The sequence below is a fragment of the Miniopterus schreibersii genome (genome assembly GCF_964146895.1).
Source record: "Miniopterus schreibersii genome assembly, chromosome: X".
NCBI lineage: Eukaryota > Metazoa > Chordata > Mammalia > Chiroptera > Miniopteridae > Miniopterus > Miniopterus schreibersii.
Window position 1 is genome coordinate 59,180,750 of NC_138104.1, and position 17,546 is coordinate 59,198,295.

General features: G+C 41.7%; 1 protein-coding gene across 7 annotated transcripts in view; it reads right to left on the reverse strand.

Annotated features, from left to right (window-relative positions):
• EDA (ectodysplasin A) overlaps nt 1-3,507 on the reverse strand; it is a 383,898-nt gene extending 380,391 nt beyond the window's left edge. For all 7 annotated transcript variants that reach the window (XM_081126536.1, XM_081126535.1, XM_081126537.1 and 4 more), the window contains exon 1: nt 2,798-3,507. In XM_081126536.1, the coding sequence (XP_080982662.1) occupies nt 2,798-3,193 (396 nt within the window). In that variant the 5' untranslated portion in view covers nt 3,194-3,507. The remainder of the gene's footprint in view (nt 1-2,797) is intronic.
• Between the last annotated feature and the right edge of the window lie 14,039 nt (nt 3,508-17,546).

The window sequence follows — 17,546 nt, forward strand, 5'->3', positions numbered from 1 at the left end:
TTCCCTTGGAGAACTTTGCTGATCTATGCATCCTAACTGCCCTAACTTTCTTGTGTATCTTGTTTTAAAAGTTTTTTAATTGAGGGATGACATAGATCTTCAGTGATTTCCAGATCCCTTTCTTGGGTCATAACTGAGGCCATCATATCATAAGCATGGATAGGTTTGAATGGCCTTATAACAATGAAGTGCCTCTGACAGTTCTGCCCATTTGGTCTCAAGAGATCATCTTGCAATTTATTCTCATCAGTTTGCCTTCACTCCTTGTAGATAAACTGGTGAGAAACCTGAATGCTCTGCCCATTGAAGGGTGTATTGTTTTTATCTTTCTTCCTCTCCACCTAAGAGTTGCTGTAACAGCAACTGTCTGTGTTGGAAAACTAAAATATGAAAATATGACCTACGTGGCCAAATCCCACAAGGCTGTTTACTTCCTTATTTATGAATCAGAATCTGTCAGCACAACTTAGAATCTTGGCTGTCAGCACATACTGCAATTAAATGTCCCTACAAAGCCAGCAGAGGGTGCACCAGGGCACTAGAAATTTTACCCAAAATGTAGCAATATTAACTTAACTCTAGTAGCCAGTTGACTTTATCTCTTTTTTTTTTCTTTTTGGTATACTAAAACTAATATCCTCAAGATAAACTTAGTTAAGTTGAGTCCTTCAAAGCATGCTCCAATTCTCCTGAAAATGAAGTTCAGGAAGAATAAGGAATACACAGTTAAGCTTAACCTAGCCAAAATGTAGATGGAGTAGAAGAAAGTGGTGCAGATCTGACCAATCTACTCTGGCAAAATTCTACTCTGGAGATCCACTCTCCCCCAAAAGGGTCCAGGTAGTAGTATGATACAGGAGAATAGATACTGAACTGGGAGTCAAGAGACCAACACCTTGGACAAGTCACTCGTGCCTCAGAGCCTATGTGTTCTCCAAGAGGATAAAACAAAATGGACTCACATGGCCACTCACAACTGTAAAAAACTCTGACTGCAACTGATGCCGGCAAATATAAAGAGCCAGTATCCATGCTTCCACTGCTCAGAAACATTAAAACAGAAAGACTAAAAGATAGAAGATAGGGAGCTGTATTTAAACTTAGGACTATTTGAAGTGCCATGCAAAGAACAGACAACTAAATGCCATAATAGACTTTGAGAGTCCCACATCATCACAGAAGCCCTAGAGTACAGCTGTCCTGCCAATCCTGTCTATAAATGTGGGTCTGTCTATTCTGAATGCCAAAAAGCCTTGGCTACCATTTCACTAAAGAAGTTAAATTCCTTCATTTTTTTCACACAGTATCAATGTTCAGCTGCTAAGTATTTCTACTGGGCATTAGAGGGGGTGGTGGATAAAGAGAGCCAGAATCCTAGTTAATTATCATTTAGCTACAGTGTTTAAAGTTTCAAGTATGAGAAGCATGTCTACTGATTCTGTTATTTGATAAGCTGTTATATAAGTTGGAGTGTGCTAGCAAGACATCTTAAGGCTCATGGCAACTTTACAATTCACATCATAGAAAAATGTGTCAGTCCTAACATTACAATATTATCATGAATGTGATGCCAGCTTTGGATGGATGGCCAAAGTAGCACAAATAATGTTTACAGAGTATGACAATGACTCTCAGTGTGGTAGTAAATACAGAAGGCCTGGGTCCCTCACCTGAAGGAAATTATTAGCGCAACTTGCTCTCTTCCCCAAGAGGAACAAATTCATTATTATTCTTTAACCACCTCAAAAGGATTCTTGGATGCTTCTCTTAAGTTGCACATAAGAAAAAGTTAGGAGGGCAAGAGGATATTGATTTTAAGTGTACCAAACTTACTTGAATAAAGTGCTAGAAAGAGTAGAAAACAAACACCAAAGCTGCTAACAAGGACAAAAACACCATAAAGACTGCAAAAAACAAAAACTATACACACACACACACACACACACACACACACACACACACACACATACACACACACCCCACAACTGCTCTTGAGAGATTACTCTTGGGTATTTATTCCATCAGTAGATTCCTGTTCTCAAGCTAGTAACAGCAAGACACTTCACACCCACCCTCTCCATCCCACTCCCCCAAAAAAGAGTCTGAACCGGCATGCAAAGGGTGAGTTTTATTTCCATAGATTTTTAAAATTGCTCTTCAGAAGTTGTCTAGCAAGATGGCATGTTTCTACCAGAATTCCTCAGGGGCGCTAATCCTCACTACAACACCCAGGACAATCAGTCTCAAATCGCAGGTAAGTGTGAACAAGCCCGGGTTCTGGTCAGCGCACGAGGACCCGTGCTGAAAATATGATTAAAAGTTGTTTCAAAGGCCCGTGGAGCAGTTATTACAGCTGTTTACAGCTCCAACTCCAAATGAGAGCCTGCTAGTGCTAGCATCAACTCTGGACACGAAAAAACAAGCACTGCGGGCAGAGAATCTGTCCAGGAGCAGAGGGGCCAAGCTGCTGCCGTTAGTCCGCCAGAGGGGCAGCGCCCGCACCTCGGCGCCGCGGCCCAGCCGGGAGCGTAGCCAACTTTCCCAGAGGCAGCCGTAGCCGGGGGCGGTGGACGCGGGCCAGAGCTCCCAAGTCTGGGGTCCTGAGGGAGTCTGGGTGAGTTGGGCCAGGACCGAGTACAACCTGCCTCAGGGCAACCTCTCTCCGTCGGGCTCGCCTGCCCCCTCCCTGGTCCTGCCCTCCAACGTGGCTCGAAGTGGCTGAGTCGCCCCCGGGCCCGGTTGGGGAGGGCCCCTGTCCTACCGCCTCTGCCGCCGCCGCCCCAGCCAAGTGACTCACCTGGTGCCCGTCCTGGGAGTCTGGTGGGAGAGTGGTTTCTCCGGGTTCTAGCGGCGGCTGCTGAAGTGACGGCAGCCCAAAGTGGCGGGAGATGGGACCGTCAGGGTCGAGGTCAACGGGGCTGCTCAGGGTGCCAGAGGTGCCAGGGGTGCCGGGGCCGCCGAGGCGGGTCTCGGCTCCCCGTTCCCGCCGCAACTCGGAGCGCAACTCTAGGTAGCAGCACAATGTCAGCAGGTGGAGGGCCAGCGAGAGGCCAAAGAAGCCTAGGAAGAGCCGGCAGCTGTTTCCTTCGCCTGCCCGGGCAGGGGCCCCGCGACAGCCGCAGCCCTGGCTCCCCCGCTCCCTCGGAGCTGCCGCAGGCAGGGGCTCCTTGCGCTCTACCTTGGGGTAGCCCATGGCCTCCGGAGACTCCCACTCTCTGAGGCCCGAGAGACGCCGCGTCTGCCTCAGCCGCTCAGGACCCCTGACAGGCGGCTACTGTCCTGCCATGGGCTGGGGGCTGCAGGGACCCGTTCCTGCGCGACCGAAGCTGGGCGGGACCGAGCAGTGAGAAGCCGCATGTGCAGCTCCACTCGGAGGGATGGGAAAGGGAGGAGGAGGGGCGGGAGAGAACCTTGCCTCCGCCAGCGGAGGGAATGAGGGAGGAGGCCCGGGCCAACCACGCCCCATCCCTCAAGAAGCTGCCCAGGCGTCCAACCACCCCGCTCGCCAAGTCTGGGCGCCCCGCCCCTTAGCGTTCCACCCCTGGCCTCCAGCCGCGGGGCGGAGCCTGGGGGCCTATGGTTTCGCCTCTGCCTCATGGCCCCACCCAGCTCGACCAGCTTGCTCCGTTCCAGTTGGTGATTGCTGCTGTCGTTCATCGCTAGACTCCGCCCCAATTTAACCCTATAACGCCAGTACTGTGAAGGGAAGAGGAGGGGGGAAGGCTAAGAAGAATTTGGGAACCTTGGAAATTAGAGCAAGGAAAAGGAGGCAGAAACTAGTATTAATAGAAATGTTTGCAATTAACTGCAGTTGCTAATAACATCATCCCGTACTTATCTGTTGCATTCAATCTTCAAAGCGTTTAACAGACGTTAAACTAATTAAAACAGTTCTGGGTTTGGAATGAAACCATGCCTGCTGTTTGCAATCCAATACCGCGCCAGAAGAAAAGGAAACTCAGGAGCCAGGGAGCCAAACGGAGTGAGAATGGGGTGGGATGGAGGCAGCCCCATCCCTGGAGTGAGTCTGGGGCCTCAGTCTAAGTGATGAAGAAGTCCGCCTGTGCCAGGTGGAATTGAAACAATGTTGCCCCATGCACAGTAAAGCAGTCCCATAGGATTTCTTGATATATTAATTAGTTCAACAAATATATATTGATCCCTTTACAATGTAGAAAGTGCTGTATGAAAATCCACAGCCAGTATATTTTCTCTTCTTCCACCGCAACAGGGGTTTCGACTGGAGAATGAGCAAATGGGGAAGCTGAGTGCCAGAATGAAGTGAATTTTTACAAGGGTGGTCCGCAGAATGGCCAGACAATATTGGCATCTCTATTTGCAGGCAACTGTTCTGGCCTTTCCACCTCTCCCCTCCTCTCCCTGGAGTAGTCCCTGGGGAAGGTTCAACAAGTCAGCCAAATCTTCCAGATGTACACTGCTGCGACTGCAGCATCTTCCACAGCTGCACCAATAAGAAAAGGGTTCAGAACCAAAACAAAACAAAACAAAACAAAACAAAACAAAAACAAAGAAACGAGAAAAAGTGGCAAATGTGAGAACAAATGAAGGATGGAAAGGATTAGTTGAGTTGCCGTTGACAAGAGTTACTAGTCTGAGATTATAAAGAGCTAAATGACAACAGCAGGGGAAATATGTATGCTTCTTGGCCACTATGCACTCCCATTCCAGTGTTATGAATAATTAGCAGTTTTATGGACTTGAAGAGGATAGGCCTAAGTCCCAGGCTGGAGGAAAAAAAGAAAAATAGGGGGAATACAAAAGAAGAGAAACAACGAAACAGAAACAAAGCATATGGTAGGGAGGTCAGTCCAGAGGGGGCAGAGGTCAAAATCCTTAAATATATCAGCCACAGCCAACTTTTTTTGAGTCACTTTGTGAATGGTTTTGGTGCTTTAGAAACATCTTTGTGTTCCCTCATTGGCCCTTACCCATGAAATATCAAGTTTTCAAAGAATGCCATCATCATACAGATAAGAAAATTAAAAAGTACATTTAACAGCTAATCTCAAGTGCTGTTTGTCCAGACTAGTAATTCTAGATGCTAGGGGAACTGCCAGGTTGATTTACCTTCATTATCACAGCTCAGAACTATTAGAAAGAATGCTAGACTAGGAATCAGTAGACCTGCCCCTACCACTAGTTTGCTAGGTCACTCTGAGCAAATTGCTATGCTTTTTGGGACCTTCGCTTTTCCATTTGTAAAATGAGTAGTTTAAACTTCTAAAAAATATCTTTATTGTTAGAAGTATTACAGATGTCCCCTTCCCCACCCAATTGACCCCCTCCATTCTGCTCCCAACCCCTCCCCAGGCATTCCTCTCCCTATTTTCTGTCCATGGGCTATGCATATATGCATATGAGATCCTTGGTTAATCTCTTCCTACTTCCACTCCTCTTCCCTCTGATATGTCAGTCTCTTGCCTGTTTCAATATCTCTGGATATTTTTTGTTGGTCAGTTTGTTTTGTTCATTAGATTGCACATATAAGTGAGGTCATGTGATACTGTATTTCTCTGACTGGTTTCTTTCTCTTACCGTAATACTCTCCAGTTCCATCCATGCTATTTCAAAGGATAAGAGATCCTTTTTTACACCTACATAGTATTCCATTGTGTAAGTGTACAACAGTTTTGTAATCCATTAATCTACTGATGGGTACTTGGGTTGTTTCCAGACCTTAGCTATTTTAATAACCCTGCAGTGAAAATAGGGATGTATATATCTGTTCTGATTGGTGTTTCAGGCTTCTTAGGATATAAGTGGGATCACTAGGTCAAAGGGCAGTTCCATTTTAAATGGTTTGAGGGAACTCGACACCATTTTCCATGGTTGTTGTACAAGTCTGCATTCCCACCAACAGTGTACTAGGGTTCCTTTTTTCCACATCCTCACCAGCACTTGTTGTTTCTTGATTTATTGATAGCCATTCTGGCAGGTGTGAGGTGGTACCTCACTGTCATTTTAATTTGCGTCTCTCTGATGATTAGTGACTTTGAGCATTTTTTCATATGTCCCTTGCCCACCTGTATGTCCTCTTTGGAAAAATGTCTATTCAGGTCCTTTGCCCATTTTTAATTGGATTTTTTGTCTTCATTTTGTTGGGTTGTATGAGTTCTTTATATATTTTGGATATTAAACCCTTAGCAGATATATCATTGGAAAACATGTTCTCCCAAACAGTGGGATCCCTTTTCAATTTGATACTGGTTTCTTTTGCTGTGCAGAAGAGTTTTGTTTTTATATAGTCCCATTTATATATTTTTTGTGTCTCTTGTACTAGATGTATCAGTGAAAATTCTGATCCATGAGATTTCTGATATTTTGCTGCCTGGTTTTCTTCTAGAATTGTGAAGATTTCATGACTTACATTTAAGTCTCTTACCTATTTTGAGTTTAATTTTGTGTATGGTGTAAATTGGTGATCTAGTTTCAACTTTTTGCATGTACCTGTCCAATTTTCCCAACACCATTTATTGAAGGGGCTGTCTTTACTCCATTGTATGCTCTTGCCTTCTTTGTCAAATATTAATGGAATGTAATGAATTGGGTTGATTTCTGTGTTCTCTGTTCTGTTCCATTGATCTAAATTCCTGTTCTTGTGCCAATACCAGGCTGTTTTGATTACAGTGGCTTTGCAATATAACTTGATATCTGGTATTGCGATCCCTCCAACTTTGTTCTTCTTTCTCAAGATTGCCATGGCTATTCGGGGTCTTTTTTTGTTCTATACAATTTTTTGAAGTATTTGTTCTAGATCTGTGAAATATGCTATTGCTATTTTAATGGGATTGCGTTGAATCTATAGATTGCTTTGGGTAGTATGGATAATTTAATGATGTTAATTCTACCAATCCATGAACACGGTATAGTCTTCCACTTTTATATCTTATTCAATCCCTTTTTTCAACTTTCTACAGTTTTCTGAGTACAGGTCTTTTGCCTCCTTGGTTAAGTTTATTCCTAAGTATCTTAATTTTTGATTTACAATGGTAAGTGGGATTGTTTTACAGTTTCTGTGTCTGAGAGTTCATTATTGGTGTATAAAATTGCCATTGATTTCTGGGTGTTCATTTTGTATCCTGCTACCTTGCTGAATTCATTTATTAAATCTAGTTTTGTTTTTGTTTCTTTGGTGGAGTCTTTAGGGTTTTCTATGTACAATATCAACTCATCTGTGAATATTGACACTTTTACATCTTCCTTTCCAATTTGGATGCCTTTTCTTTTTTCTTCTTCTTCTTATCTGATCACTGTGGCTAGGACTTCCAGTACTATGTTGAATAAAAGTGGTGAAAGTGGACAACCCTGTCTTGTTCTTGTTCTTAAGGGAAATGGCTTTTGTGTTTGTCCATTGAGTTTGATGTTGGCTGTAGGTTTGTCATATATGGCCTTTATTATATTGATTTATGATCCCTCTATTCCCATTTTGCTGAGAGTTTTTATCAAAAATGGGTATTGGATTTTGTCATATGCTTTTTCTGCATCTACTTATATGATCATGTGATTTTTGTCTTTCATTTTGCTTATGTGATGTATCACATTTATTGATTTGTCAATATTGTACCAGCCTTGCATCCCTGGAATAAATCCCACTTGGTCATGATGTATGATCTTTTTAATATTGCTGGATCCAATTTGCTAATATTTTGTTGGGGATTTTAGCATCTATGCTCATCAGGGATATTGGCTTGTAATTCTCTTTCTTTGTGGTGTCTTTATCTGGTTTTGGAATTAGGCTAATTCTGGCCTTGTAAAAAGAGCTTGTAAGTGTTCCTTCCTCTTGGAATTTTTGGAATATTTTGAGGAGGGTAGGTGTTTGTTCTTTGAATATTTGGTAAAACTCTCCTGTGAAGCCATCTGGATCAGGGCTTTTGTTTGCTGGGAGTTGTTTTTGTTTTTTTTATTACTGTCTCAATTTCATCAGTTGTTTTCGGCCTGTTCAGGTTCTCTGATTCTTCCTAGTTCAGTTTTGGAAGATTGTATCTTTCTAGGAATTTGTCCATTTCATCTACTTTGTCCAGCTTTTTGGCATACAGTTGTTCATAATATTTTCTTACAATCCCTTGTATTTCTGTGGTGTCAGTTGTTACTTCACCTCTTTCATTTCTGATTCTGTTTATTTGGGTCCTCTGTTTCTTGATGAGTCTGGCTAAAGGTTCATCAATCTTGTTTATCTTTTCAAAGAACCAACTCTTGGTTTCATTGATCTTTTGTATTGTTTTTTAGTCTTTATGTCATTTATTTCTGCTCTGCTCTTTATTATTTCTTTCCTTCTACTTACTCTGGGTGTTCATTTTGTATCCTGCTACCTTGCTGAATTCATTTTTTAAATGAATCTTGTTGTTCTCTTTCTAAGTTTTTAAGTTGTAAGGTTAGAGAGTCTATTAGAAGTTTTTCTTGTTTTTTGAGGTAGGCTTGTAGTGCTATGAACTTCTTCCTCAGGACTGTTTTCATTGTGTCCCATTGATTTGGAGTTGTTGTTTGTTCATTTCCATTTGTTCTCAGGAAGTTGTGGTTTCTTTCTTGATCTCATTGGTAACCCAATTATTGTTTAATAACATGCCACTTAGTCTCCATGTGTTTGAAAGTTTTTTGGTTTTTTTATTATTATTATTGTAGTTGATCTCTGGTTTCATGCCATTGTGATCTGAGAAAATGCTTGATATGATTTCAATCTTCTTAATTTGTAGAGGCTTAGTTTTGTCTTAACATGTGGTCTATCTTTGAGAATGTCCCATGTGCACTTGAGAGGAATGTATATTCTGCATCTTTCGGGTGAAGTGTTCTATAAGTGTCCATTAATTCCATTTGATCTAATGTGTTGTTTAGGGCCACTGTTGATTTTTTGTCTAGAAGATCTATCCAGTGATGTCAGTGGGGTGTTAAAGTCCCCTACTATGATTGTATTGTTGTCGATTTCTCCCTTAAAATCCCCCAGAATATATATATATATATTTAGGTGCTCCTGTCCTGGGTGCAAATATGTTTACTATGGTCATATCCTCTTGTATCAATCCCTTTAGTATTATGAAGTGGCCTTCATTGTGTCTTGGTATGGTCTTCATTTTGAGGTCTATTTTGTCAGATGTGAGTATTGCTTCTGCAGCTTTAGTCTCATTTCCATTTTCCTCAAAAAATTTTTCCATCTTTTCACTTTCTTCCTGTGTGAGTCTTTTGTTCTCACACAGGTGGGTCTCTTTTAGGCAGCACATATGTGGGTCATATGTTCTTATCCATTCAGCTATTCTATGTCTTTTGATTGGAGCATTTAAGCCATTTACATTTAAGGTTATTATTGATAAGTACTTATTTGTTGCCATTATTTTCTTTATGCCTCTCTCTCTCTCTCTCTCTCTCTCTCTCTCTCTCTCTCTCTCTCTCTCTTCTCTCTCTCTCTCTCTCCTCTCTCTCTCTCTCTCTCTTCTTATAACAGCCCCTTTAACATTTCTTGCAGTGCTGGTTTGGTGGCAATAAACTCTTTTTTTTTTTTTTTTTTGGTCTATGAAGCTCGTTTTTTCACCTTCAATGTTGAATTATTACCTTGCTGGATAGAGTAGTCTTGGATTCAGCCCCTTCTGGCCTGAAGTGTTTCTATTGAGAATGAGCTGACAGTCTAATGGGGCTCTGTTTACAGGTAACTTTTTGTCTCTCTCTTGCAGCCTTTAAGATTCTTTGCCTTTAATACTTTCCATTTTAATTATGATGTGTCTAGGTGTGGGTCTTTTTGAGTTCATCTTGATTGGGACTCTCTGTGTTTCCTGAATTTGACTTTCTCCTTCACCAGGTTAGGAAAGTTTTCTGTCATTATTTCTTCAAACAGGTTCTCTATTCCTTGCTCAGATTCTTCCACTTCTTTTACCCCTATGATGTGGATGTTGTTACATTTCATGTTGTCCCAAAGCTCCCTTAAACTCTCCTCCTGCTTTTTAATTTTTTTTCCAATTGGTGCTTCAAATGGATGTTTTTTCTACATTGTCTTCAAATTCGCTGACTCATTCCTCCACTTCTTCTCATCCACTCTTGACTTCTTCCAGGGTATTTTTTATTTCAGCTATGTCATTCTTTATTTCTGCTTGATTCTTATTCATGATTTCTACAACCTCTTTTTATGTTTGTGTAGTTCTCATTAAGTTCCATAATGATCTCATTAAGTTGCTTGTAGTTCTCAGTAAGTTGTTCGAACACTCTTATAACAATTACTTAGAATTCTTTATCTGACAAATTGCTTGCCTCTATTTCATTTAGTTCATTTTCTGGCAAGTCCTTTTCTTTCATTTGGGGGTTGTTTCTTTGTCTCCCCATTTTTTCTATCCTTTTGTATTTGTTTCTATGTATTAGATCAAAATTCTATGCCTCCCAGTCTTTGTGCTGTGGTCTTATTTAGTGGGTGTTTTGTGGGACCCAGTGGTTCAGTCTCTTAGATCTCCTGAGCTGGGTTCTCTAGGAATGCCCCTTGTTTGTGTTATTTGGGTTTTCTTGTTGTAATTGGATCTTGAATGTTGTTGTCCCTTTTGTGGTTGGAATCTCCTCTCAGGCTGGCTGACTGTGAGGCTCACTCCCAACAATGTAGTGCAAGCTGTTGTGGAGGTGCTGACAGAACAGAACAAAATACAACAAAACAAAACAAGAAACAACAGATACAGAACAAAAACATAAACAAGAACTCTACAACAAAAACAACCACAGAAGAAGAGAGAATTAGGAAAGAGAAAAGAGAGCAAGAACAGTAGAAGAAAGAAAAAATTATGAGGAAAAAAAGGGGAAGCAAAAGGAATATGAAGGGGCAGAGATGAAATAAATAAAATAAGAATAAAAATTAGGGGAAGGAAAATGGTATAAAAGAAAAGAGGAAGAAAAAAATTGTAAAGGAATATAGAGGAGAAAGCAGATATACCCAAAATAAGAAAAAGAATAAAAGATGAGAAAGCATGGGAAGAAGAAAAAAAAATAGAGTAGGAAAGAGGAAGAGAAAAAATTAGATATATGAAAGAAACAGTAGAGACTAAAATAATAAAAGAACAATAAGGTAGGTAGATAAAGAAGATAAAAACTTTTTAAAAAGTGAAGTGGTGTTTGTCTCAGTACAGTTTAGTGCCTCCTTTGGATCCTGCTCTTCTGAAGACTGCAGCTGACTGTTCTGTCTGTCAATTCTGGGCTTCCCTGGAGGTGCTTATGTGCCAGCCACTGTCAGAGACTGTCTTCCTCTGGCTTTCAGCAACCTGTTTGAAGCTCAAAGCAATCCACAGTTTGTGACTATCTCCACAGGCCTTGGCTGCATGCGGGAAGGGCCAAGTTGCACTCTAAGGCCAGTTTGTTAGCATCAGGGGGCCCAAGGCTGGGTCAGTAAACTTCCCTAAGTTCCCCAGGTTCTGCCTCCACTCTCCTTCGCCTGCCAGCCAGCTGTCAATCTTAATCACCAAAAAGTCTGTTTCTGAAAGGGCTTTAGTTGGAATCAGGAGTATATACCTCTGAGTCTCTTGTGAGGGGGAGGTGCTGTTCAAATTTCAAGGAAAGCAGTTGGTGTGTTTCCCTATCCCATAGCTACTCCCCTGAGAGTGTCCCAGAGTATTACTCTGCCCTTGGCTGGGCAGAGATCCTTGTATGCAGTCCAGTGGGATCAGCTGGATACTGAGAGTTTCTATCAGCTCTCCTGTGTGGGGGAAGCACCAGTCAGGTTCCCCAGATAGTGGGGTGGATGGTTCCACCTGTAATACAGTCACTGATGCTTCGGGAGACTATCTTTCTGCAAAGGTCAAGATGCAGGTTGTAGCAGGCAGGACTCCTGAGAGTATGGCAGGCTGTATCACCTAGGACTCCTGGCTGCTGCTTTTCCATGTCTCCCCTCAATGCTTCCCACCCCAGCCTCTCCTTAGGCACCTCAAATCCACACCGCCCTCCCTCCACCAAAGCCTCGGGTGAGTAGCTGCAGTTGAAACTCCTGTGCTCTGGGTTTTAAAAACAACAAAACAAAAAAACTGAGGCTTTCTCTCCAATTGGCTCTGGTCTCCCAGGCAGCCAGCAGCCCTGCTGGATGTTATGTGGGCACTGGTCTCAGCTCTGGTGTTCCAAGCTGTGTATCCCAGCCTGGGTTCCCGGCCTCAATCTTCTCAGGGAAACAACCCTCTTGTAGCCCAGATATCCCTCTTCACTCTCGGCCTGCTGCTTGTGGAAGCTGGGTCAGCCCCTCTATGACCTCTCCTTTCATACCAGTCTCCAGGTGTTTTCTGTCCTTCCTTGATATAGGTGCCCTCCTCAGCTGGACCTCAATTGGTAATTCTGGGTGAGTGTTCCCCAATTTAGTTGTATTTCCAGCGTGGCCCTGGGAGGAGGTGCAAGAAAGGTCTGCCTATTCGGCCGCCATCTTCTCTCTCCAGTAGTTTGAACTTTAACAGCTATAACATTGTCTTTTATCTGTTTCATTACTGGCTGTGCTGACTTGGTCACAAATACAGTTCAAAGAGGCTGCCCCTTCCCCTAAAGTGAAAAGGGAACAAATAACAGTCATCTCCTGGTAGTGGTGCTCAGGAGCCTAACTGGATTCAGTCTACTATGTTCTTTCTACCAGGCTTTTAACAGCTTCATTGATACACTAGGTTGCACCATTGCCCACAGAAGACCCTACAAGTTGAATTTGACCTGGTACCTCACCTTGGTTCCCCAGAGGAAAAACACATGGCTTCATATGGAGTAGAAATGTTGGAATGGACAATCCAGTGAGGGATCTACATGGTTATTTTTTAAAGTGTTACTTAAGTTAGCTTCTATGCTTCCATAAGTACCTTGTCCTTTACAGCACAAGTCTCAAAATGACAGCCTCCAGGTCATATCCAGCAAACAGTTGTGTGTTTGAGTTAAAACAAATTAATTGCCAGCATTTAGAAATCAGAAGATTTTACATTTTAAAAATCCAGATTTCCTAATTCTCTATTTAAAAAAATTCGAAAAACCTGCTAACAGTGGATCCACATTCCCATATGGCTTCAACGAACTAGCCAACTGAGACAAGCGTGAGCAACCAAGTTCTACACAGTCATCCCCACCTCCTTCCTCTAGTCTCTATTACTGTCCTTGTCACTCATTTATATTACCTTTCTAACCCCATTTACTTTAGGGAAAAAAAATACCAGCTCCTTAGCATGGCCTATAGTCTGCCTCTCCAACCTCATTTTCCATCATCCTACAGGGAACCCATACTCCCACAAACCAAATTTGTTGACATTTCTCATTCTTCTGTGTCTTTGCACAAACTGGGTTTTTTGTGGGGTGTTTTATTTATTTTTTGCCAGGAATGCCCCCACCTTGGAAATCTAATGTATTCTTCAAGAATCAAATCATGTGTTCCCTCTGGTATGGCCCCACAACATACTTCAAACAGATTTTTCTTTATGCTTTCCCTGTATCCTTGGCATATCTCAATGATATCCCTTACCACATTGTTGTTGTTGTTTTAAAATTTTTTTCACAAGCTTTCTCACTACCAAACTATGAGCTCCTTGATGGTTAAAACCACGTTATTTCCATTTTGGTAGTCCCAGTACCTAGCATAGCACTTACCACATAGTAGGCATCAGTATTGCTTGTCAAATGAATGGGGTAGGAAGCCTGCTGCTGTAATCTAGACTACCTAGAATTCCAAAAGGGAAACTGGGCCAAGGGATGCCTGTCAGTACCACTTATGAAGCACTTACTGTGTGCAGAGCTATATAACACATTATCAAGAGATATAAAAGAAATTGAGCCACATGACAACTATGCAATTATTGTCTTATTTGTGCCAGTGTTAGAATTGTGAACAATTCTGAAAAGTAAATAATCCAGAAATTCAAATACCTTTGGTTTGTAGTGCTTCATTGGATTTCTTTTGCATCAAGTTTTCCTTCCTAATTTTGTTTGTCTGGGTCTAAAATTAAAGTAATATCAGTTGATAATACCTGAATAATAAACATTCAAAATGAATTGTCAACCTCTGGTGGAATATGATAAGGAGTTAGGCAGGAACTGATTTTAAATACCTCTTAGCTTTGGTTAATCCACAGAACAAATCATTGGCTTGGAGATCACAGAAACAACTCTTTGACCCACTGAGGAATAAGAAGATAGTCAGGAGAAACATGGGCTTATGACTTGGATTCAGGTTTGAATTCCAGCATATTCACTTATCAACTGTGTTGCTCAGGACAAGTAATTTTTGCCTGTTTTGCAGAGCCTCAATTTTCTGATCTGTAAAACAGAGATGACAACATGTGCTTTGTAAGACAGCCGTGCTTAAATGGGATGCTATATGTCAAAGTGTCTGGCACATAATGCACACTAAATGCTAGTTCCTGCTATCTAAGAGACTTCCATCAAAAGGAGAAGAGAAGAAAAACATATAACAGTATTCAAAAGCATGAAATAAATGCAGAAAACTATCTACATACTTTTGCCCTTGCCAAATGCCTGCCCCCTTTTGTTGCATTTTTTGTTGTTAGTCCTCACTTGAGGATATTTTTCCATTGATTTTCTTTTTTTATAGAGTAGAAGGGAGAAGGGGAGAGAGAGAGAGAGAGAGAGGGAGAGAGAGAGAGAGACGAAAACATCGTCGATTGGTTGCCTCCGGAATGCACTCCAGCTGGTGTGCCCTAGATGAGAATCAAATGCATGACCCTCCAGTACACAGGCTGATGCTGTAACCACTGAGCTACACCAGCCAGGGCCCTTTTGTTGCCTTCTTAAAGTTTAAGATAGAACCCTTGTGTTCCCATCGCCCTCTTTTGAACTCTTGATGCATATATCCAACTTCCTCTTCTGCATTTCTATCTGGATGTCTAATAGACATCTTAAGCTCAACATGACCAAAACAAAAGCTCTTCTCCCCTAAAATGTGCTTATGCCTTGGTCTTCCACATCTTAGCAGATGGCAAGTCCATCCTCCCATTGCTCAAGACAAAACTTTGAAGTCATCCTTGAATACTCTCTTTTTTGAACACTTCACATCCAATCTGTCAGTGAATGTTGTCAGTTCTGCCTTTAAAATATACTCCGTACCTGATTACTTCTTACCACCATCCTAGTCCAATCCCCCATGCTCTCTCACTGGATTACTACTTTACCCTTCTCCCATATCTTTATGCTTTTTGCCACCCTACAGGCTATTCCCTACCCTGTATTCAGAGGTATTCTGTTAAAATTTTAAGTCAGATCTTATCACTCCCCTGCTCCAAATCCTCCATTGGTTCCCCATCTCCCTCAGAGTCTTCACCTTGGCCTACAGGCCCTGCATGATCTGATTAGTGGCCACCTCCTGGGCTCCTCTCCTATTACTATTCTTGCACTCTGCTCCAGACACAGTGACCTCTTTTGCCATTTCTTCAACTTGCAAAGTATGCTACCATGTCCTTCTGCTTGAAATGCTAGTCTCCCAAATATAGGGTTCTCTCTTACTTCTTCCAAGTCTGTTCTTAGATGTCACCTTATCAAAGAACCTTTTGCTGACCTCAATATCCCATTCCTTTGTTGTGTTTTTATTCTTAGCACTTATCATCATCCGATACATTGTGTATGTGTTTGTTTTATTGTGTGATGGTCCACAACTAGAATATCAGTTCCATGAGGGCAGATATTTTTGTCTGGTTTTGGTCACTGTTCAATCTACCATATCAAGAACAGTTCCTGACATGTAATAGACACTCAATAAATATTTGTTGATAGAATGACTGAATTCCTCCCTTAGTAGAGTAAGAGGAAGGAAAAAAGAGGACTGGTCAGATGTGTTATTGGATAGGCAAGGACTTTTCTTCCAGCATAGTAGTGCAGAAGGAGTATCTCTCTCATTTTACATGAGGCAAATCCCGCAGAGAAAGATATGCAAAAGGACCACACAGCTAACTAGAGGAGGGGGCAAGAAAGGAAAAGAACATTAGTTGAACATTTGTCTTCTCTGTGCCACACTTTCTCATTAAGTTCTACATAAGATTAGTATTATGAACATTTCACAGATGAAAAAAAATGAAGGCATTTAACAAAGAGGTTGAATGACTGGGCCAAATTCACAATGTAACTAAGAGGTAGAGTTGAAATTCTAATCCAAGTTTGACTGGCTCACAAATTCCATACTCTTTTCACAACGTTACCTGCTACTGACAGATCTCAAATTCAGCTTCATAGAACTAGACACACAGAGACTGTGAGATTTCTGGAGTGTCAGAATAATAAACCAACTGAAATTCAGAGTTTCTTCTCCCACCAGCCTGGCTGCTGCTGCCATCAACTTTTTGCCCCAATTCCAAGGCCACTGAGCATACTGTGATTAGATGAATGTGCTTAAATCTGGGTCCCATCAGGTCATTCTTCTGTATAGTAACCCTTAATAACTTCCCATTGAATACAGAACAGTAGCCTAACTACTTAGCCTGACATCCAAGGCCCTCCAATCTGGCCCTAAACTCCCATTTCAGCAGTGCTGTTGCTAGCCTAGACAAAATTCTGTCTATGCATAACCATAGCTCTCATTGTCCAGAACAAATGTCTACATTCTTGCCTCTTTGCCTTTTGTTGACATTACTCCTCTTCCTCTTTCCCATATCCTTTCTCTTCCCCTTTGCCTATTTAAAATCAGCACATTCTTCAAGGTCCAGCTCAAGTTCCTGCTCCTGACCCTGTCTGCCCACAATGCTCTGCACCAGGACACTCTGCCTATAAAAGTTCTCTGTCACTCAATACATGGAGCTCACAATTGCTAATTATTCCCCCATTCTGCGTGAGGGTCTCATTTCCCCCAGATTATAGCCAATGATCCTCAAAGAAGGGAAACACCTGTCTTAGCTCTCACAAGGCCTACCTCGAGTAGGTGCTTAGCAAATCTTTGTTAATGGATTAAAGACACTGCAGAGATGAATTTTAAGCAAGGTTTTGAAGGCAGAAAGGGTCTGCATTTGATGGCCGGCATAGAAATATTTTCAGAAATCCATGAAGCAATAATAAGGAGATAAAAATTATCCTTGCTATAAGGGAGCAAGATGGCACAACATTAACATGGAATATTCATTTTGGAAATAAAGTATTTAGCTATTTATGGGTGGCTGAGCATATGGGAGGCTCTCACTTCATGAGAGGAATTTTTCATTCAAAAATGGAAAACCATATTGCTTTCAGAATGTCATTTGCATCTATCCTCTGTAATGATGTTAGTCCCACCATTCAGGTCACCAAGTATCCTAGAAACAGACTGCATATTCCACAGAATCATTGCTACATGTCACATCAGGAGCACGGTGAGATCACAGATGCAGTTTTGGGCAGAGTAGAGCTTATAGGGGGGGAAATGGGGATGGAAAGAGACTTTGCTTGAGGCAATGGGCACATGATGCAGTATGCAGATGATGTTTTATTGAGTTGTACACTTGAAACCTGTATGGTTTTGTGAACCAATGTCATCCCAATAAATTCAAATAATAAATAAAAATTAATTAATTAATTAATTAATAAGAGAGAATCTTTGGCAGTGAGTGTCTTTACAGGTTTTCATATCCTCCAAACAACTATGT